The 23,674-nt window shown below is 35.6% G+C and overlaps 1 protein-coding gene across 1 annotated transcript in view; it reads left to right on the forward strand.

Moving 5' to 3' along the window:
* The window catches only part of CSTF3 (cleavage stimulation factor subunit 3), a 71,820-nt gene that overhangs the window by 12,873 nt on the left and 35,273 nt on the right, over window positions 1-23,674 (forward strand). The window contains exons 2-3 of the mRNA XM_038404372.2: window positions 2,228-2,329; window positions 2,459-2,554. Coding sequence (XP_038260300.1) covers window positions 2,228-2,329; window positions 2,459-2,554 — 198 coding nt within the window. The remainder of the gene's footprint in view (window positions 1-2,227; window positions 2,330-2,458; window positions 2,555-23,674) is intronic.

Below are 23,674 nucleotides of genomic sequence, written 5' to 3' on the forward strand. Positions count from 1 at the left end.
TTCTCTCTTCTCTACTGGCCCTTCTTCTCCCTCTTCCTCCCCCCCCCCCCCCTTCTTCCTGGTGTCAGTATGTATTCCCTGACATTTTCTTTGTTTTTGGTACTCCATAGAGTTTTAATGAAAATCAAATTTTGCTCATATAGTTAAAGAATTTCAGACATTATATATTGTTAATATGTAAGTGGCATTATGAAACTTGGTAGCACGGAATGAATAAAAACATTTTAAAATACATCTTTTTGAAGCTATCAGGTGGTCCTAGGAACCTTAATATATGTTTGAAATGCACAGTAAAAAAATAAAAACAAAAAAACAATGAAAATAAAAAGCTAAGATTCTTGCACTGGCATTAACTCAGCCTTGTTGCACATACAAAGTGTGTGGGTTTTGTTTTTTTTGTTTCTAATTAAAACAATTGTTTTGAGAATTTTGTATTTCGTTGAGGCTTTAAAAATCTCATGCAAATTATCCTAACAGTAGTTCTTGTTCCTTTCCATGTCTCAGAATATGGTCTTCCAAAGGGGTCCATTATTTCACTCCATTTATATTCTTGGAATAGTGAGACTTTGGTGGGGTAATGCACTCTTAAGGGAGTGTGATTTCTAAAGCGCACTAATGTGCATTAATTCATGAAATGCATCCGATGAAGTGAGCTGTAGCTCACAAAAGCTTATGCTCAAATAAATGTTAGTCTCTTAAGGTGCCACAAGTACCTTTTTGCGAATACAGACTAACACAGCTGCTACTCTGAAACAATGTATTGTCAGTATTTGTTGTGCTTCTTGGCTGCTTTGTCATCATCTGCTTTAGTAAGTGTGAATGATGGTATGAAGTGCTGATAGCTGCTGTTCTTCCATAGCCAAGTGTTATGTCTGCTGCCTATTTTCTTTTCATTGTAATCCTAGGTTGTGCAGGTCTGTATTTTTTTTTTTAAACCATCTAATGCCAAGTAAACTACAGAATGGAAATCCCCATTTGTTCTTTCAAGTTTTTCTAGCGCTATTGTCTAGTGCTACAACTCTTAGCAAGCTAATGGTTGTCAAGTATTTAAATATACTAGTATTGTGTAAAATATGTAGTTAGACCTAAATTTTGAAAAGAAATAACAGAATACCAAGTTTTTAGTAATAGTTATGGTTGAAAAACAGTTTATCATAACCCCTTTTTTTCCACAGACATAACTTACTGAAACATCCAGTGCTTAGGCTGAAAGTTTCAATATTTTGTTTGACTGAAATTGAACTGTTTTTGGAAAATGTGAGCAAATCACTTCACCAGTTTTGTGTTACTGAAGAGTGGTGCTGGTGAGAACCTTACCTACTGTTAAAAGAAATAACTTCTAAACACACTTGTTTGAACAAAGCAGCCTCAAAGTCAGCTGAATTTGTAGTTTAACATAACAATGGTCCTCAAAGAAGTTGGTTTGTTTAATGGCTTTGATTTAACATAGGTATGGCAATTTGAAAGTTTGGTACTGAACTTGCTAAGAGGAAAATTGCAGGATATGCAGTACGACCATGTATTTTTTGCAACGTTAACTTAATTAACTGTATTTTTTTGGCACTTAAGTTGTATCGTAAAAATAATTAAACTTCAAATTCATGTTTTTGCATTTTAAGAACCATAATAAATCAGTTAAATAGAATTACAAATACAGAACACTTTTTAGCAAGCTTATAGACTTAGGCTATGTCTGCATTGCCACTTTTGTCACTCAGGAATGTGAAAAAACACCCTTCTGAATGACAAAAGTTTTAACAACGAAAAGCGCGGGTGTGGACGTTGCATTGTCGGCAGGAGCTGTGTTCCTGGCGATGAAGCTACCGCCTCTCTTTGAAGGTGGTACCTGTCAGGGGTAGAGTGGCTACACAGCACACCTTACAATGACACGGGTGCAGCAGCACAGCTGTGCCATTGTAAGGTGCGCAGTGTAGACATAGCCTTACACTATAATATTATTTAACTTATTTCTTCTAGTTTGGGCAGTGAGCCATCACATTTTGAAGTTTGCCGTTGGGAAATACATTTTAATGTTTCTGTAGGAAAACTTACTTTACATTAAAATAATCATTTTACTTCAGTTGTTTCAGTGTAACAGCGGAGATGAGAAATTCCAATATTTGAAATGCTGTATTTTCAAAAGACGTTAAACTTATGCTATAGGTAGTATTGGACTCTTCAGACTCTTATAGGCACTTACGCTCCTACTTTGTTTTTTTTTCTCTAGGCTGCTGAATATGTTCCAGAAAAAGTGAAGAAGGCTGAAAAGAAATTAGAAGAGAATCCATATGACCTTGACGCTTGGAGCATTCTCATTCGAGAGGCACAGGTTTAGTGACATAGGATTACATTTCCTTATCTATGGGTCCACTCACGCTATGTGGTTCTGGAAGTCAATATAAACATTTACATAAATCATAATATTGTAAATGCTGTTTGTTGGTTTTCAATTTTTTAGAATCAACCTATAGACAAAGCACGGAAGACCTATGAACGCCTTGTTGCCCAGTTCCCCAGTTCTGGCAGATTCTGGAAACTGTACATTGAAGCAGAGGTTAATATTTTAACATTCTTTCTTATATAACACTTAATAGGAATTTGTTTACATTCTATGATAAACATAACTGAAGTTAGGCACATAAACAAATCCAGGTAAAGGAGGATTTTAAAGATATCTTGCCTTTATTTTGTAAAATAGGTGCAAAAGAGCAATTAAAATGAATTCTCGAGTATTTGGGTCTTTTTATGAGCTGATGATTGTTGCATTATGGAATTGCAACAACATTAAAACAGTTTCAATGGTGTTGGAGTGCTTTAGCCTTTTATTTACTTGTCGTGTCAATTTATTGCCTCCTGTGTCATTTATTTAGAGCTCATTTTTTTGCTTGTATGTACAAACTGATTTGAATTATTTTCTATGAATGTTTGAATCTTTAATATTTTTGCTTCCTAGGATATTTTGAGTGTCTCTGAAATAGTCTTTTCCAGGGAGGGTGTGGGAAGGAAGAATATTTGTTATGAAATGTCTTGAAAATGCATAGTTTATGCATAAATATTGACTAAACTATCAAAAGTCCAACTAACTTACATAACTATTTTTATATGCATAAATAGTAACAGTTTTTTGTTCCAGTTGGATAAGCCCAAAGACCAATCCAAACAGTCTTTATTTCATGCCATGCCATGAAATTATTTGTATGGATATTTTGATTATATTTTTTTTTAACTTTCTGTAGGTAATTGATAGTTTATCCTGATACACATGATTTTCACTGGCATTCTTAAGCTATATATTTTGATAAATATAGACAAGTCTTTTATTAGTTAAACTCCTCTAATGCAGGGGATTGCTGTTCCTCAGATGATAAATGAGCTAGTTTAACCTCAGAATAAATAAATTTTCTGCAGATTGGTGAGTAGGAATCTGAGTGGCAAACCACATTGCTTAATCCTTACTATATCATATAAATTGTGTCCAAATTAGCTCTGACACTAGATAAAAGTTTTAAAGGTAAGGCAATAAAACTAGAGTCGGTTGTAACTGAAAATCTTGCATACTGTACTTGAATTACTGCTGAACTTGTGTGTAAAATATGCAACATAAATTCCAATATTCACTCTGTTTACATATCCTATAATTGGCACTGTTTCAATCATATGTAGAAGTTAGTGAGGTATCAGCTGATAGGACGTGTGGGTGTGTGTACGCTAATACATTCATGTGTGGGTATCTCCTATCCAATCTTAAGGTTAGATCTTGCAACTAAGTCCATCCTCTGCAGCCATGCAGATCTAAGTTGCAGGATCAAGACCATAGCCTCAGGACTTCATCATCAGAACTCTCTCTCTGGGATCATTAGTGCCTATTTAGAACTGTTACTGTTCACTGGAGATGCCCCTGACTTAAGACCCGATCTGTGCTGCTTTTTGGGTCACCAGAAGCCGCCATTGTATTAAAGCAAGAAGCCTCAAGCCACTTCTGTATTGGATCTTCTGCAGAAATGGCCTGACAGAAATACTCTCGTCATTTATTTAATGCCATACCTTTTAATTAGTGAACACATTAGTCGTATATATAAGCACAAATACAGTTGTAGTGTAAACAATTTAGGATACAGCTACCTCTCGGGTGGTATTTCAGTAACATACTACATGATGACTTGGGAGGGAATGAGTCTGCATTGAGTTAACTATAGTTATGAATATAGAGGGTTTAATTACTCTTGACCTGTAGAATAAATGGAGGATAGAATTAAATCTTTCAAAAAGATGAAGAAAAACAAATGTGGTTTAGTATTTTGACAGAGCATGTTACATTTTAAGCTTGATTTCTCTTAAATCAGTCAATTTTTTTAAACCAAAATTTTGATTTTAAACTTGAACCTATTCTCTTCTAATAACTTTCTCTGCACTAACCTATATAGTTAGTGATATAAGTGAAAAACCTGCATTGTTCATTTCTACCTTAACAATTCTATCTGCTAATTGTAGACTTGAGTGTAATAAGTTAATTTGCTTCTTTTTCTTTTCCCTTCTGACTTCATTGACAAGCATCAACATACAAATTGGATTACTTAGCAATACTGCCAAAATGTTGCTTTAAAATGCATCATGTATGCTATGAACAGACAGCTTCAAAGTAACTGCAGAATTATACATGTTTCTAACAATGTAGTTGAACCTAAATTAACACTGACACAAATTCATTTTAAAGGTGACCTGAGATAGGGGCTAGAAGAAATGGTTTGTGGATTCTTTTCTTGTTGCTTTATATTGTACAAAGAAAGCCCTGAAAGGGTTTATCTTAAAACCCTTTCTGCTTTGTTTATTGCTTTAGATATATCAGAAATATCAAATTTAGTCGTCTTACCTTGGTGAAGGCTTTTCTTGAATGATCCAGGAATGTGAATAGGGAATTTCACAGCCCTGAACAGAAGCGGGTGGGCATCTTGAAACTTCATCAAGAAGAGTTCTTAATGAGCTGCATTCCCATGGTATTTTAAATCCTAAACCTACTAATTGTTCAGTCATCCATAATCTGCATTTTTTCTGGAAGACCAGACCTGAATTTCTAATGTGAAAACACACAGATTTTTTTCATCTCAAATTAAAACAGTTTTCATTATCTTTTATACATCACAGAGAAGCAAAGAGAGTAACAAATTTTCTCTTGCTTTCTCACTTTTAGCAGTAGTGAAAGTCTTTCTCAAGAGTTTGACAGAAGGATATAGGAAAAAACTTGGGAACCAAATATTTAAGTGTTGTATATTGCATAGGGGAATAAGTTAGTGTGAAGATGATACCCTCTGGGACCTGTTAGCATGAGTGTGGAATAGCTGAATTCAGTTATTTTCTCTATGAAAATTCAACTGTCTTAAATATTAAGAATTTTTAAATCTCCCTTTAACTGGTTTCAGGAATTGACCTTTTTTGCGTCACTTTTTATACCTTTGAGTAGAAAGAAATTCAAATTAGTCTTCAGCATTGATATTTTAGTGTGATAGACTGTGTGATAGGCAAATCCTTTTCTCCCCTACTTCATTTTTCTCTGTCTTGTAATTTTTGGAGAGAGCTATAAACCCCACTAAAATATTTAACTTTATTAACTTAAGTATTACATATTTTTGCAGTGCTGTCTCGTCATTTTGCTGTTCGAATGTGTTCTCTGGTGGACTATAGGAGCATATTATATAAAGCAGTTTTCATCACTTACCTATGATAACATTTATTTTCAGAAAATTTGAAAATAAATATGTGCTGCAGTAAATTGGATACTTTACAATACCATTTTTTGGTATACTGAACACTGCTGAAGGTTTTTATGAAAACTACTGACTTTGTAGTGTGTGAATGAATCTGAATATAGATTTGGACTTAATCTGAGTTGAGTACACTTCCTCTCTGACTCCCTTCACTGATGGGAGACAAAACTACTACTACACAAAAATATAAACCTGTAGCAGTGAAAACAGCCTGCTTTTCACCTTGGTTCCTGTTTCTGCAGTGACTTCAAGAAATGGTTGGGTGTGGGACTGAAGGGGAGAGGCAGTATTAGCAATAGAAGAAATAACTCCATCTGCAAAAACAGTTTATCAGGCGGTGGTGTTGAATCACTTACGGTCTGTGACCATATAGTTTTGTTTAGGGGTTTTATGTTTTGTAGCAAATTGAGAAAAAGTCATTTGCTAATATATACTGTATCTTTTTTGAAAATTATTTATATGGCACAGTAATAGCCACTGTAATGATGAGAAATTTATCTTTTTCCGGTTGCTTAATATTAAAATAGTTGGTTATCCCCCTTGATGCCTTTTTTTGGCAAAAAGGGCACTCCCACCAACCTGCTTGCATAAATCCACAAAAATGCCTTGTTTACAGTTTTAATGGAGCACATTACAAGTCTCAAACATCCACATATGCTATACATTCTAAATTAATATTTCAGTGATCTGGATTCTATTTCTGCCCAGCTGACTTGGTGTGCCATCTTGGGTAAGTTATTTAAACTCTTTCCTGCCAGTAAATTGGTGATAGTACTTACCTACCTCACAGGGTTGTTGTGAGGCTTGTTTATAGAACAACGAGGTGCTATAGAAGTGCAAAATATGTATGTTCTGATGAAGTACACCATGTGGGCCCATGAAACCAAATGCATAATATATATCCACGATCTCTGATTTTGATCCAGACGGCTAGATGACCCACTTATTTGTAGATCATTATTTTTAGAATTAGTTTAATTATCTTTTTGAGACACTTGAAGAATTTACATGGTTGGCAGTATCATAACTGTTTGAACAGTACTGCAGTGAACACTTGTATGAAACGTGTAGTTACCTTTTTAATTTTCAGAAATTTCCCTGCATTCCTAGTTTCCCATGGAAAAATAGATCTGTAGAAAATCTTTTTAATCAATTTGTTACAAATAATGTATACTTACAATATTTTAGAGAAGTAGTATTACTCTCATTCCAATTCTGACATTTGAAATGGTATCTTTGAAAGATTTTAGGATCCTGTGCTATAGTCCTTGGATGCTCTGGGCAAGTTTACACCATGCTAACTTCATTCTTTCATGGGTTTATTTCAGTATCTCTTTGTTCATTCTTTCTGTTGGGAGAGGTCAAAAAGTTGGCTATAACAAGATATTTAAAAATCACAACCACAATACAGTTCTGACAAACACGTAAAAAACCCCCAGAAACTAATAAATGCAAAGGTAGTCCATGTGCTTGTAAGATATTTCAGCTGTTCATGTGTATTTTCACTGTTATAAATTTCTCAAGTTTGAATTGTGTGTAATTGCTTGCACTAAAGAAAAAAAAACACCTTTTTATAAATAGAATAGAAATATTGTAATTTTAATATGAACATAGTTTATTTTAAATGTAGTTTAATAGCAAGAGATGTGGTACAAGAACTCTTTTTATGGGAAGACGGGAGAAGAAAGAGGGCTTGAACTATATAACCAAAGGCTAGGGTTGATGGCTTTTGCATTTCCACATAAACACATACATGAGTATCTTTAACTCATGTAATTCAATTTGGTGTGAACATTAGCCAGAATGTATCATTTCAATATATCTGTACATTAAAAAATGTAACTTCAATAAAATCATTTAGAAAAATGATTGGTTTTGTTTAAAATGTGTTTTTTGCTTGACAGTATTTTCTTATTCCTAATACTTTGATTTGGGGCTGGAGAGGGAAATTGTGAATACAAACTTTCAAAATCAGTGTTCTGTTTGGAAAATTGAACTAATTTCTGTCAGGATGAAGCTGATGTGACCTAAAGTCAAAATAGACTTCTTCACTGCTGATTATTCCTTTATTGGCAACACCTTACCTGAATTAGACATAACTACTGTTTGCTAAATTTATGTAAACACTCTTATAGTAATTGAAAAATATTCCCATATAAAACTTGCTGCTCCAGTTACATAAGCATTTTTCTTGGTCAACTTTTGTTGCTGAGAGAGTATGTTGTACAGAGTTTCTGCACATCCTAAACGTTGGAAACTTCTGTCCTAAGCTTTTAATCTTTATAACTGTACTACTTATGATCTTTTCTTATTCTTACGGACTTGTTCCTTTCTTGTTAATAAATGTTGTTCTATGTCTGTGTGATTATTGTAGACTTGTACTAGAAATCAAATGCAATTTGTCTGTCTCCTGTCCCTTCTGCCCAATATGTAAATATAAGGGTGTGCAATTTACAAAGTGAACAGAACATGTTTTTAGTTGTGAAGTATCAGAAATACTTTTCCACACAACCACAACTGATAAAATGTTTGACTTAAAATAGATACACAATATTGAAGTGGAAGACTATATTTATCTGCCTTCCATAAATATCAATTACGACATAACTGTTCATTGAACAAATTTTAATAATGGAAAAAGGGGATAGACAATATTTCTAATAATGGTGAAAGGACAAGATATGATCAAAGAATATCACCTATGGCTTTCTTTTGTAGTACGTTGTCATTTTCGCATGAAGAAATGGGTTGTTCATTATTCTCTTAACCGTATTCTTTCCACTTGGTGTGGCAGTGGAAACGTTCACTTCATAAGGGTTGGCTAGTTGAACACTATTGCTAAAGATATCTACGTTCTAGATCAATTATAGAGAACCAAACATACTACAGTAGAAACGTTACACCTCCATTAGCTTCATCGTTCTATTCTGATTTTTAATAGGAAAAACGCAAGCATTTAGCTTTCCTCGCTGGGTACAATTTTCAAAAGCTTTTAAGACCCAATTACAGAATTTATGTAGACGGTAAAAAGAAAAGGAGGACTTGTGGCACCTTAGAGACCAACAAATTTATTTGAGCATAACTTTCGTGAGCTACAGCTCGATGCATCCGATGAAGTGAGCTGTAGCTCACGAAAGCTTATGTTCAGATAAATTTGTTGGTCTCTAAGATGCCACAAGTCCTCCTTTTCTTTTTGTGGATAGAGACTAACACGGCTGCTACTCTGAAACCTGTCATTATGTAGACAGTGAAAACTTTAGCCGTTATACTACTTTTTTGATACATCAATGTGCTAATATTACTTCTGACTTTTCTTTCCCGTAGTTAGGCACAAGTTAAGCCTCTTTCTGATCCCATTTGCCACAGACTTTCAGTATAGTATAGAACTTTCTCTGCCCTGCAGTGTTTATGGGTGGGTCACTTGAACCTGGACCGAAGGGACCACTGTAGCCAGCTTTCTTCTTACCTTGTCTTTGCCCTCATTTTTGTACCTCACTCCAGTTATCAGCTGGTCAAATCTCTATCTCTACTCCTTGGACTACTTCAAAAACTTACTATATATCATTACTATTTCTTTGCACACCTGTTGTGCTAAAAATAGGTAGGTAATAGCCCCATTACATGCTAGAATAGTGCAAGTTTTCTTAAATAATTTTGCAGACTGTGAATTACTTGTTGAAGGGAACACAGTGGCCTCTCTGCTAGTAACTTATGACCAGTCATGTGATTTACTGTATTCAGTTGTGGCATTCATTGTAGGGTATGAATATGCTTGTTTAAAATTGGACATCAGAATCTTTTCCCTAGCTAAAGTAGGCTTTGCCAGTCTTTGTGCCACATGATGTCCCGTGTCCAGTGACCGCCAGCTTGTAAAAAGTTTGCGGTGATGTATCAGGTAGTTGATAATCATTTGTTATACTAATATGAGATAAAAATGTAATGTTTGTCAGACTTCCTTTTAAAAACTATATAGGCAACTCCTACATGAGAAGAAATGGCAACGTACGTGTGCAGTGAATGTGTACCTGTTTATATACAAAAAGCAAGCAAACATCTTTATACGTATCAACATAGTTTGTTTATGAAAGAGCTGCTTATAATTTGTAAATTCCTTGCAAAATTCAGTGATCTTATCTCAATCTATTTGTAAATATTTACATTATGGTAATTGGATTGGGGCCTTATAGTGAATGCTTTTGTTTTGTCTCTGATCAAATTCGCTCACTTCTGTAAGTATGGACACACTTTAAGTGCAGTATGGCTGCTTGTGCCATCAGAAATTTGGTCAAGTGTATTGTCAACAAACTTTTATATTGGAGCACCTGCAAGCCATCTGACATTAGGCTTACTGCGAATAATCCCAAACTGATCCTCCTGAATAAATTACACATCTTAAGTGTTAAGTGTTGTGACTTGTTGAACATCTGCATTTTTTTGCTTCTCGTTTGATGTAGATTCTAAGTAGCTTAAATAAGCAATATCTCTTCACACAGTGAACTTCCTAATTCGGTACAATTCAGTCTCTCATCAGTTCCTTCATATCTCCTATTCATGAGATGGAAAACAGGAAAATTTTAATGTGGAAATCTAGTTTATTACAGGATCACCTTTTGCTTCACTTAAAGAAAATTCCATTAATTGGTGTGGGGAGTAAGGTTTTCACCTAAACCCTTAATTGTACAAAATTCATAGCAAAAGACAGTCTGAGACTTTGACACCCGTTCATCTATTGTAATAAAATAAATATATGCAAAGTAATTTAAGATGCATTACTTTAGTGTGAAGGGTTAGTTAGGTTTAAGTGAGAGGCTTCATGTTGCTAACTAGTTTTGTAGTTCCTCTGTTTGGTTACTCACACTTTTATGTTTTGGACAACTTTACTCAGGTCTCTCTTCTAGAAGTACTGGATTTCAAACTCAAGAAGTTCTGTCACTCTTCTCTTATTACTGTACAAACTCAACAGTTCTGTAAAATGAGACTGGGTCACTAATGGTTCCTAAAAATTGTTGGAGGATGTGTATAAGGATGTAATCCTGCCAGTACATAAATGTGTGCTTATCTTTATGCAGATGAGTAATCCAATTGAGCTCAATAGGACTTACATGCATAAAGTTAAGCATGTGCTTAAGTCTTCGTAGGATTGGGCCCTTACTTGCTTGAAAGGGATGCTTTCAGTAACTCTCAAAATTTAGATTTTTCTTTACTACTCTTTGGTTTGGAGGAAAATAACTTTTCCCTGTTTTACTAAAGATAAGGCACAAACACAGCTTCCTTTCTGTCTCTCCCATCTCCTTGCACATCTTTCCCCTTACCTTCCTCCAAAACCAACAGACTTGTTGTGAATAAGCAATACATGGGTAGTAATCTGCCAGTCAGTGGAGTGCAGGGAGTGAATTATCCTCAGTTGTGAGAGTTATGTTTCTCCTATACAGTTGATAGACTCTAGAGTAGCAGTGAAAAACATGTGGTTTACCTTCTTTTACACTAGGAACATGGAAGTTTTTGAGAGAACTAAATTTAAAGATGATTTGGAAAAAGGGTTATGCCTTACTTAAATTTGTATTTTTCAAAAACAAAATTTTGCTTAATTTTTAATAGAAAAATTAGATCTTGTCCACACTGTCCATTTTGGAATGCATAATGGGTGCCTGGAAAGCATATGTTTGTCAGAGAAATTGTGCAAGTGAAATCTACAAGAGGAAGTGGCTTTTATTCAGGCATCTAAACCTCAATTTTGTAAATATCTATTTAACTCAAATTACTTTTAGAATAGTTCTTTGCTCTTAAAGATTCAGCATCCCTCTCCTTTCAATTAAGGGCTGAGATAGCTATTTAAGACATAGTTGAGCAAAAACACAGTGAAGAATTGACATTTCTAATACTTCTAAGGTAAACAGGATCTTCCCTATATTTCCTGAGTGGGGGTGGGGATTAAGATTGTCTTTATACCTAAAGAAGCCAATAGGAGTTGAACTTTTTTCCATTTTTTATACGTAATACCCAAAGTTTAGTTCAATTTCTGGTTAAGTGGTGTGTGTGTGTGCGTGCATATGCTGTGGGTATGTATGGTTAAAAAAATTAAAACCTTCCATTGGCCCCTACCCTGCAAAAAGAACTGCTTCTCGGTGGAGTCTTAAGGCATCTTTTTGGATTTTTGTGTAGATAAATCCATTTACTGGATATGGAGACATATATGGATTTAAATGGACAAAATAAAAGTTTAATCCTGATTATTCTGATAACTCATCTAGATTTTTTTTTTGTTACCCTTAGTTGGATCTTACAAATGATTTGAAACAAAAAAAAAGTTTGAAAATATACCATGATCGGTTTTTTAGACCCAACATTTGGAAAAGGTTTTTGAGAACTTTCAACCAAACCTGTAACCTTAAATAGTTAACAGATTAGTTCCAGTTGTGTGTGTTTCTGGAGTGGGGGCTAGACCAAATACATCTAATCATGGCCTCTCTGGGATAAAGCTTGTATATGCACTATACCATCCAGGTGGTTTTACATGTAATAAGCTTATAAAAAATTGAGACACATTTTACATTCATTTTTTTCTTGTACACCCCAGTGGCTAAAATTAATAATCTACTAACATGATATACAACTCAAGCGCATGTAGGGAAATGGCTGAATACAAAGCAAGGAATGACTGAACCAAATTGTCCTACTTTGTCATCGGTCTTGACTGCATTCTTGTAAAATGTGAATTTTCATATTTTACATGGTCACAGGCAGAGTTTGAAAAACGTTATAAGCAACCTATGAACAACTTTTGTCGATTTGGAGGGACAGGCCCTAGTGTACTTGAAGAGCAATGCCCTCATGTTGCCTAGCCCCTACCATTAGCTGCTGAGAAAGGGGAAGGTGCCAGGATTCCTAGCCAAGGTGTGGTACAGTCCAGGGACCACACTACAGGATTGTGAGTTTAGAGCCAGTGTTGGCACCTGAGACGCGTTCCATACATTAGGATTTTGGGGGGCTGAGAAATATCAGGACTAATTTCATTTTCATTTAAAAAATAGTTCCTTGCCCTTTAGGAACAGATCTTCAAATCTAAATGTATAGCCGGCACTGAAAGTTTATTTGCTGATTTTTTTTTTTTTTTTTTTGGTCTTCCACCCCTGTAAAGATATGGGTTATTCTGTGTTTCCCTTTCACCACCTTACAGTTGTTCTAGCCTGGCCTTCAGTTATGGGTTTGTTAGACCCACAGGTCAATTCAGTGTTTTTGTAGGGAGCAGAAGGGGTACTGTCTAGTGGTTGCTACAACTATTGCAAGTTACCTCCTTGCTGGGTGCCTCTATTAGATCTGTTTCAGAGTAGCAGCCGTGTTAGTCTGTATTCGCAAAAAGAAAAGGAATACCCGTGGCACCTTAGAGACTAACAAATTTATTAGAGCATAAGCTTTCATGAGCTACAGCTCACTTCATCGGATGCATTCTATTAGATCTACCTCCTCTGCTGACCAGAGAATGTGATTTTTGGTCACAAGAAGGTGTAAGTAAATAGTATAAAGCAACCTGGAATAGAACAAATATGGGACTAAGACCACAGAACAACTGTGTTGTGATCCTGGTTCTGAGTTTGGTTTCCTTTGTGCCCTCTATAAAGTTATTTAACCTTTCCATCTTCGCTTCTGTCTGTAAAATGGGGCTGCATTATAGAGATGTGACAGAATAGTTATTGCTAGTAAATTACTGGATTGGGCACACAACATTTAGTGAGGGGGTGACTTGTCCTGTTCATTGTAAAAGTCTTGTAAACAATTGCAGCTATGCATAGTCACCTGGGATCCACTTCTGCAGAGAAGATTATTTTGGTGGCCCACACCAAAATACAGATGGCTGTTTTGATTTAAGCAAACATACAAAAACTTGTTCCTACTAATATTTTCACTAAAATAGCATAAAAACTAGCCAGATTGTAGAAAGAAGATGTTAGTAATTTTAAAATTACAGCTTTAAAGTTGCATTTGTGTATGGGCATAGTATACAACTTTCCATGTGTTCTAGTCACATAACAGCATAAATGTGCTTCTTGGAATTGAGTAGGTAAGGAAAAACTGTTTTCCCATTTCTGTAACTGCATTTGTAAGAAGGTGATGCCTGCGGGTTTAAAGTCTTGTGCAAACACCTATTACAAGACCACTGGTTGTTGGCAGATGTTTTGTGAAAAAGCAGAATTGGAGAAATCTGTAATAAGTGTCTTGGGTTAGCATGAATGCAACTGCTCTAACTCTGGAGTTCGTGTTTCTCCCAGATTGATTTGATAAGTGGAGATTTTTTAGTTAAATCGTGTTGGAAGGCAGCTTCTCTTACCAGTTCTGCTTTTGGGCAAAGAGTATTCTTCTCTGAGCACCAACGAAAAAGGCATCTATCAGTAGAGGCTACATTTTTTAACTTCATTTTTTTTTCTCTGAATTTCCCTGTATGTGTTTTAGTTAATAATAGTGTAGTGCCAAGGCTTTAAATTAAAATGCAATAACTCTCTGCCCCAATCCCAAGATTCAAATGTTACAGTTCTTTCACCACTGTTAACACAGTTCTGTTTAACATACTGCTCATTTATATCTATGCAACTTCATAGATGCTGGCGAGAGTGGTATTAGTGAGGGCAGAAGTAGGCCTATTACATATATAGGAAAATGCATATTTAGCAGTATAAACAGCAGTCTAAAATACGTGCAATATGGCCCATTAACTGTTTCATAGCACATCTTGAAATTTTGGAATTAAATTTGTAAACTTTACAATCGGAAGTTAGTTTTTACTGTACAGTCACCAGTAACCTTTCAGACTGTCTGTCTGAAAGAAGCATCTGTAATTCTTAAATGATAAATTGGCAGTTCTCTTTAATATGGCATGGGTATCTTGGGATATAAAAAGTCCAATGGTTTCATTGACTCTTCTGAAGAAACCAGGTAACTAACGTCTTTTTGTTCTGTTTGTACAGTGCCGAGCACAATGGGGTTCTGGTCCATGACTAGAGCTCTTGGGTGCTAGGGTAATTTAAAATAAATGGATTTCTATCCAATTGAAAGTGTTGTGCACTCCTAGTAGTTTGTTAATATGGTTTAAAACTGAGCACTTTCATGAATGAACATGTATAGAGACAATTACTGTACTGAAGCATTGTCTAAGTGGGAGTTCCACATACAACTTTCCTGCTCCTGGATGTACGTTGATTGCTTTTCCTGAATTTTACGATTCAGTAACATAATTTGTTTTCAAAATGGGCAAAGTACTTTTTACAAGTCTGTATACTTTGAGAATATTGACAGCTTTACATATTCAAAAAGGAAAAAGTGTTCCTAACAGATTAGATTGACAGATTTTTACATTGAGGCGTGGTTTTAGGTCAGGAGTGGGAAATCCAGAACATCACATATCCTCTGTCTTCCCATTTGTAAAATACCCTGATAAATATTTTAGCCTTATTATGACAATTATTGGGAGACTGTTTTAAAGAACATACATGAATATTGTAGTCAAAAACAGAAAAGTTCATGCGAGTTGGCCTTTAAGTGATGGGAATCTAGAGTCAAGTGTTCAGTTATTTAGGCATCTATAGGTACAAATAGTGCCTAGTGGGATTTTGAAAAGTGCTTAAGCAGGTTAGATCCTCAGCTCCCATGTTAGGTACCTAAGCAGATTAGGGGTTTTTGAAAAAAATCTCACTAAGTACCTACCTAGAACTTTAAATGTCCAAATACCTTTGAAAATGAATCCTTAGTCTTGCTGAACATTGGACAATGTCAGAAAACTTTTAAGAAGGAAAAAATCTAATCGTATACTGAAAGGGGCACTAACATATTTCTTTGAGTTAGCTTCAGAATTCACCTGATAATAAGTCTGAAGTATATAGATGGATGGATGGAGTGGGTAGACTGGAAGGAACTGAAAACATTCCTGAATGTCTACAAGAAGAGCAGTTGTTCTCAATGGAAAACAATCATTAAGTTAATATAGGGATACAACTACATAGAATGTGCTACTTAATTTAAAATGTAAAATTTCATTAATGTTTTCTGCCAAAAATGTGTCTGAACACAGGATTTGACTGTAGAAGGCTATAAATTGGAATTAATGTTGTCAATATGCCATTTTTTTTTCAAGTCTGATATAGCTCACTCGCTGATTAAAGATGACATCTTACAATTCTAAATGTAGTGCCTAAAATTTTTATTCAGCACAAATATTTTTGCTGTAGTGTTGGTAGATCCAGGTAAGTGAAACTTCAATAACAACCCAATCCCTTTGCTCTTCCTTTCCTGTGCTGAGGAAAGCACAGAAGACTACAGTGCATATAAGAGAGATCTCATTGGTTGTTTGAATATAGCTTTTTGATTAATAACATCTGGTCATGTACTACATACTAATTCTGTGGTTTTTTACTGATGTTCTTTGACTTCTACACTTAAAAACGGTAGTGTTTCATGTGTGTGTGGAGAAATTTTAGACTTTCCTACTTTTCCCACTTAAAAATGAATGTCTGCCTTTGCTCTTACGTAGATGAGTTTTCTCTTCCTGTTGATGGCTATTGCTCTGATCAATTAAACAATGGGTCATGAATCTACCAATTGCTGTTCTCTTATACAGTTAATGGTTGAGTGGAAGGTCAATCTACCTGCTGTGGTTCACTGGTAGGTCTGTGACTGCTGTAGTGCTTTGCTGTAACACTTTCTCATTGCTCTTGGAAAAGCCTGTTCCTATTGATTCACTGGGTAAGAATCTTGCTTGAGCCATAAAAAAAAAAAAATCTGATTACTTGGCTTCATAATTAGGTCATCTATACTTCCATCTTCTCCCAGATGGCTGGAGATGCTAGAAATACAAGCTTATCAAGATACAATTTTCTGTGGTGGTTAAGCCTCTGCGTCAGTGCTATCCACTTCAGTTCAGGTCCTATCAAAGAGTCCTTCATAGTGATGCTTCACCACATAAGTGGCCAGACCTGGAAGCTGGGTGTGTTGAGAACATTTTGTGAGTGACTATGATGGTGCTTAATGCTGTTTTAGACTTGGAGGCACCATTTCTCTCAAAGGGCAGGCTAAGTTCTGAGTGAGGGGAGAACTGTTTGCTCTATCCTTTCAGCTAGTCTGCCCTTGCTGTTGACTTGGATTTTATGAGTTTGAACACTTTGGACACTGATGGACCAGACTCGTGTTCTAGCTGCAGTTTGATCCTTTTTGTTTCATCAAAATGTTTCAGTTGTGCGCTGATGGATGTACCACATCTTCTGGCAAAGTGAGCTATTGAGCTAATGCAAGAACCTCTTTGGAGATTAAGTGGCTTGGATGTCCTGTGATCAGTGCACTGATGTAACACCTGCTGTGATAAACCTACCATCTGTCTTACCTTAGGAACCAGAACCTACTAAATGGGACAATAAGGGATGATTACACCACAGTGTTACCTAGAGGAGCCTGGCCTCTGACATACCCTCCATCTCTAGGCAAATGGCACCCTTGACCCCTCAGATTGAGGAGCTTAAATGCTCTTTTTAGATCCTGTGCATTAGATGCCAGCAGAATTTCAGCATTGAGATTATTTAAACCTTGTGATGTTCCTTTATGTGGATAGTAGTGTCAGACCACCTCATCTTCAACTGCCTGCTAAAAATCTATATAATATTGCAGTCTCCAAAATGGGTGGTATACAAGTGTTTTGCACATCAAGAGATGCTTATGGCTTCTTCCATCCTCCTCACAGTTTGCACAGTTGAGTGGTCATGGAGCACAATTAAAAGCACTGCAGTGTTATAGCTGGGAAGATGTCTGAATCTAGGTGCTCATGAGTGCTATAAATCCCACATGGGCAAATAGTTTAAGCTTCAGAAGGTGGTTCACCCATTTGTGCCTCAAAGAATAAATATGTGGACTTCCAAAACATTCATAGATTTAATTTTAGAAATGTCTAGCAGTAGGTATGGGTATTGCTTGATGTAACAGTATAAAAATATCCAGTAGGCACACATGGCATTAAATTTGTCCTTTCAACCAAGAAGTTCAGCAATAGTAGTTGGAGGACCTTCTGTGACACCATTACTCCCTTTTGAGATGATGTGGAGGCCAGTCTCAAGAACATGGCACAGTTTGTTTCCTTCGTCAATAATCTTTCTTTCCTATTCTGAGAAAACAGTGGACGAGGAGTGGCTTTAGGCTATAACCAATACAACAAATATCCCCCAACAGTGTACTGATTTTGGCAAGGACTGAGTCTTTGTACTTGGAAAACATCTGCCACCATTCGGGTGCAACATGATCTCAGCAATATGCCTTTAACTTCAAAGCAGCAAAAAGTTAGATTTTTTTTTTTCCTCAAAGTTCTGAATCAAATAATTAACCTGCTTCTGTCTGCCCTATATGATCTCCCGGTCAGAGAAAGAAATGGGTTTTCTTCCTTCTGGGTCCCCTAATTTCATATACATGGGTCCTCTGTCAAGCAGAGACACTACTTTTTTTTATATATAAACAAACAAATCCCAACAAATTGAGTCCACAGCCTCACTCCTGCAGGAATTCAGCAAATGGGCATTCTAGTAAATATAATTTTAAAATAAAACCCAACATCAAACTCCTTATTACAGTATGTCTCTGATAACTGAACAGTACTACCAATTCAGTTTTGCCTTTTGGACTGGTTGTGTGATTAGCAGTTAGAGCAGGATACTGACTGAAAATGGGAATTTGTGTTTTCCACTGCAAGATAATAGCTTAAGAATAGTATTTCTTGAAAGAATCTGAGGATTTGCCCATGTCACCAATGGGTGCTGGAATCACTGGAGCTCTTTAATGTAATTAATTGATTCAGTTTCTCTCCTACTGAGACAATTGGAATATGAGACCTTATGAACATGTCTTACCTCAGAGCCTTCTCTCTATTCCCCACAAGTCAATGAAATTGTGAACCTTGTAAGAAGAATTTGCCAAATTTAAACAAGTTTCAATAAAGAACAAGCTATAGATATTGGGACTAATAGCCACAGCTAGTCATTGTACCCATAGCTCATCTCCATGAGACAATCTCAGTAGACCGAGGTTTATGTGGGTCACAGGCCACACATGTATTCAGTTCCCTCTTCATGAAACATTTGGTAGACCTCTAGGAGCAATCTGCAATATGGCGAGTACTTCCAAATTTATGCCATTTAAATTCTTGTAACCATGCATTGGTCCACTGTGGAAAAGGAGGGATATTTCAAACTCAAGGCACTTAGTTTCTGCAGACCCCATATCTCCACTAAGTTTACTGGAAATGAATGTGTACATTTCAGACTTTGAAATCTAGATTATTTAAGTGATGTGGTATTACAACTTAATAAAAGATGGTTCTGGTTTAAACAAAAATCATACCATGTGTTCTAAGTTAATTAGCAGGAAGAGAGAACGTGTCCCCTGTACTGGGAAGCTATTGTAGGTATGGAACTGGGCTTTATCCAGATAACTCCTAGAGTCCATTTACCTAGCATGGAAAGGAAACACATTAACCAACTAGCTGAGATTGTGTGTAATTAGACCTTCACAGGGAGACCATATATCAGATAGTAGTGGTGCATATCTTTGCTGGGGCAGAACTCCCAAGACTGAACTCTGCTTTTTGCATCTTTTCTGAACAACTATCAGTTTTGTGTGTATACTATGTTCACTGTCCTCTGTGGTAGGAGCAGTAATCTTTCCTTTCCTGTGACAGAAACTTCATGGATGTCTATTCTTCCACTGTTCTCACAGTAAACATCCTCGCTAACCTCTGAAAAACAATGGTTTTGTGATCCTGATTGCCTTTTTGGTAGCCAAGACTCATCTGATTTCACTGCAATTGCATATAACCATTCCCATTAAAGGATCTTGTCACACACGATTGCTCATATACAGGACACCTGTCTACAGCTCAACCTGGAATCTCTCCCCTGTCAGTTTTCTTTCTGAAAAGAGATTGACACGGTCTTGGTGTGCCACAACAGGTGTCGGTGTTCTTGTTGCTGGGAAAGACCTTGTCCAGTGTGAATCTCATTACTGGTTCTGAATAAGCTGTTTAATTACATTCTTCACTTGGTCGATAGAGCTATTGTGACTAAACTTTGTTTCTCATGAGCTGCTAAAGGTAAAAATTTCTTCTGTTAAGTTCATGAGGTGTTCGTTGCATTTGAAAAATTTTTTAGGTATAGTGAGAGATTTTCTAGAAACACCTCAGATGCTTAAAAAGTTCTCACTGTTATGCAAGAGTAGCATAGTCTTTTATTAAGCTCTTCTTTTAAGACACTTGATAATTGTGACCTGAAGTTTGTATACTTGGAAGGTTTTATTCCCATGGCTTCAGTTCAGAGAGGGAGGGATGTCCAAGTTTGTTGCATACTTAGGCTCTTCCAGAAAGAATATCATGGGGCAATTCAGGGCCTACAAGAATGGCTTTTTATCTGTTGTCCCCATTTCTGAGTATTTTAGGTAGTCCCCTTATCAATGAACATATGCTCCTTTATCATTGTGTAAGAATAAAAGTATACATCAAGCACAACAGTACAAAATAAAAGATACACTCGCCTACCAAAGGTGACAGAATTATACCTACACAGTTAAATATCCTGCCAAAACATTTCTCTTAGCCTATGCCCATTCCAGGAATATATTTTTAATAGCTCAGTGTTAGGGCTTGTCTATGCGAGAAAGTTGTACCTGTTTAAGGTGAATTAAAACCATTTTAAACTGGTACAAACCCCTGAGTGGGCACTTGTCAGTTAAACTGAAATATCTGTTTTAGACTTGAGCTAAACAGATATGACATTTAAACTGAAGTAAAGTGTCCACTCAGGCATTTGTGCCAGTTTAAATTCACACCTTAACTTAAAACAGGTACAACTTTCTCACATAGATAAAACTTCAGAGGGTGTTCGGGGTCTTACCTTCAGAAGACTAAAACTCGGAGTCTAATTCTTTAGTATTGTGTACGTGGCCTCGCAATTCATGACAGTGATGTGAATTGCAGTGCACACAAGCATGCTGTGCTGTAACTGCCCTGTATGGAGCCTGCGAGTGTGTACGAAAAGATACCTAGTTTGCATTAACTCTACAGTTTATACCCACATAGTCTGAACTGTAGAGCTTTGTAGGGGTAGGATCTGTTGTTTCTGTAGACACTGGTTCAGTAGAATTTATTTGGAGTCTGTGTTTTCTCATCATTCTCATTACTGTTCAGTTACCTTGATTTTTTTTTAAATATAACAAATATGGATTTTCTTCATTGTTGCTATAATAAAACTTTTGCCACCTTGATTGAGTGTAGACATGCTGTGTTTTTGGTCTTCAGTTCTGTATTCTGTAGACCTGTATTGTTTAGAATAGAGTGTAACTTTGAAATCTTTTAAGGGATAGTAGACTGGAACATCAAACTGGAAAACGGCCTCAGTGAAAATGTCATTCAAGTAGCTTTCATTAATAAAGCTCTAAGGCATGACATATAAAACACAGCCTATTGTGTGTGTGTGTGTGTGTGTGTGTGTGTGTGTGTGTATTTTTCTCTTGTTTGTTACATATAATAGCTAAACAAACACAGACCTAACTCAGCAACTAAGAAAATAGATTTGGATGTGAAAACAACTTCAAAACTTCATAAAATAAGTTACATGATCCTCATGAAGCTTGGGTTTTTAATTTAATAGTTTTATACTCCAGAAACAGCAATAAAATATGTAGTACAAAAGATAATTAACCCAAGTACTTCAGCTTATTCTTTTCATTCTTTTTCCCTTGCCTCTTTATAAAATAGATGTTTGATGGGAGGAAAAGCTTTTTAAGAAGCAATTTTAGGGGAAATATTCTTTAGTATGTTTTCTCTACAAAAAATTGTAAAAGATCATAACTTTCATGAAGAATGCTTACCAGTATGTCCAGTCCTATTTTGAGAAGTGACTTCATGTCATGTAGGTATGACTAATTACAGTTGTGACGTGTAGTAAAAACAGTGAATAGAAAACTGGATGCACTAGAGTTGCACTTAACTTATCCCACCACTTCCAATGAATAGGCCAAAGTGTAAATGCAAAATAAACCTAGTCATGCATCTTGGAAAATAATTCCAACCCAAACTTGTTAAAAACTTAGGCAGTTTCTTTCTCCTTCGTCCTCTTAAACTGGTCAGTTTCAATATATATATTGGATAAATGGAATGCATCATGGATATGTAATCCACTGAATATAGGCTTTATGCCAGTAGACTTAGTTTCCCAGGTGTTTCTCCATTAAAACATTAGGTTAATGTTGATTTTGAAACAAGGGTGTATAACTCATCAAGGTTTGTAAATTATTATAGTGGGATGCCAGTTTCTCCTGTAACTTCTATCCACCCCTTCTCATTCATATATAATATAGAATAAGAATGGTGCCTTTGGCCTGTGCCTTGGGACAAGTAACCTCTTTGAGAGCTAGAAGTCTTACTATGGGACTGTTTCATTAAAAAACAAATGCAGGATACTGCTTCCTGGATCCAGATCAGCTTTTGTTGTACTACCAGCTTGTATTCACTTTAAGTGCATTAATCCTAATATTGATTATGTATTCCCAAACATTAAAGTCTGCTTAAATACTTGTTTTAATACAAGTGTAATTGAATTGAATATTTTGAAGACTTTTTATTGTAAACAATATCCTTATTGTAGATACTTTGGGATCAAGATGTCGTCATTAATTGAATCTTTAAGTGGTTTAGCTAGTTTAGGCCCAAAATTTAGGCTCTTGGGCACTGAGAAGGGATGGTTTTGCAAAAACCATCTATTAAAATTATGTATTTAAATTCAACATTTCTACTTTTTTATTTAAAAAAATTCCTTTTTTACAATAGCTCTTTTGGATAATTTGTTTTAAAAATTAATCTAATGTAAATAAAATCTTGGGAAATAGGAAGCAATTGTCTTGTGATCTGGCTCTCCAACCTTTTATGCATGAGTGTTATTTTACTGACATAAGTAACCTTATTAAAGCCAATGGTACTCTTTACCTGAGTAAACTTTTACACATTTCCAGGAGTGAAACCTTACAGAAAAATATTTAAATGCCCATTTTTTTTAAAGTACAGGAAGGTTTGCCAAAATATAAATGGTGCTGACAACTTTTTAAAATACTGACTATGTAATTTTTCCATATATTAAATCGACTGTGTGTGGATGTTAAGATAAAAGCTGCATTTCCTTACTTCAATTTTCTGATACTTATACAAATAAGTACATGCATTAGTGATTGAATTATTTTTTAATTTTGTGAAACATCTTTTTTTTTAGGTTTTGTGTTTACAAAAATAAAAATAGTCCCTCAACCTAAATTTGGACTAAACTACTTTACAATGCCCCTTCATTTTCCCTTTTAATGTCTCTGTCAATTTGAGCCTAATAAACTGTTACTCCCTCTTCCTAAATAAGTATTGTTGTGCTCAAGTTATTAGTTTGAAAGTAACTTATGGATTCTATTGTCCAGCTATACATTGTGACATGTAAAATAACCATTCGTGGTATGATACTGTGCTACTATCTCTGTTTTGCCAAACCATGCAAACATGTTTTCTAACTTGAAAAGAAGAGAACAAGCTTATTTAAAAAAAAAAAAAATTACATTTACCATAATAGCCTTATTGCTTCTGACCATGTCTTTCTACTTTTTCTTCTGCTTAATTGATACTAATATGACTTGTTCTAATTCGCAACATGGGCTGCCCTTTAAGGTTCAGTTTAACCTCCCTACACATCAGGTGATTGTGTATAAACAGTTGTAAATAGCTTGACTTCTTTTTTTTTTTCTTCCTGCTTTCAGTGCAGGAAGCAGTTCTGGACTTGAATATCCTGTAATTGAATTGTGAAGGTTTTTTTTCATATTTTAAATCCACCCTGAGTAGCTGAACTATTTACAATTGTAGTGTAAAT

The sequence above is a fragment of the Dermochelys coriacea genome, chromosome 6, assembly GCF_009764565.3.
Source record: "Dermochelys coriacea isolate rDerCor1 chromosome 6, rDerCor1.pri.v4, whole genome shotgun sequence".
NCBI lineage: Eukaryota > Metazoa > Chordata > Testudines > Dermochelyidae > Dermochelys > Dermochelys coriacea.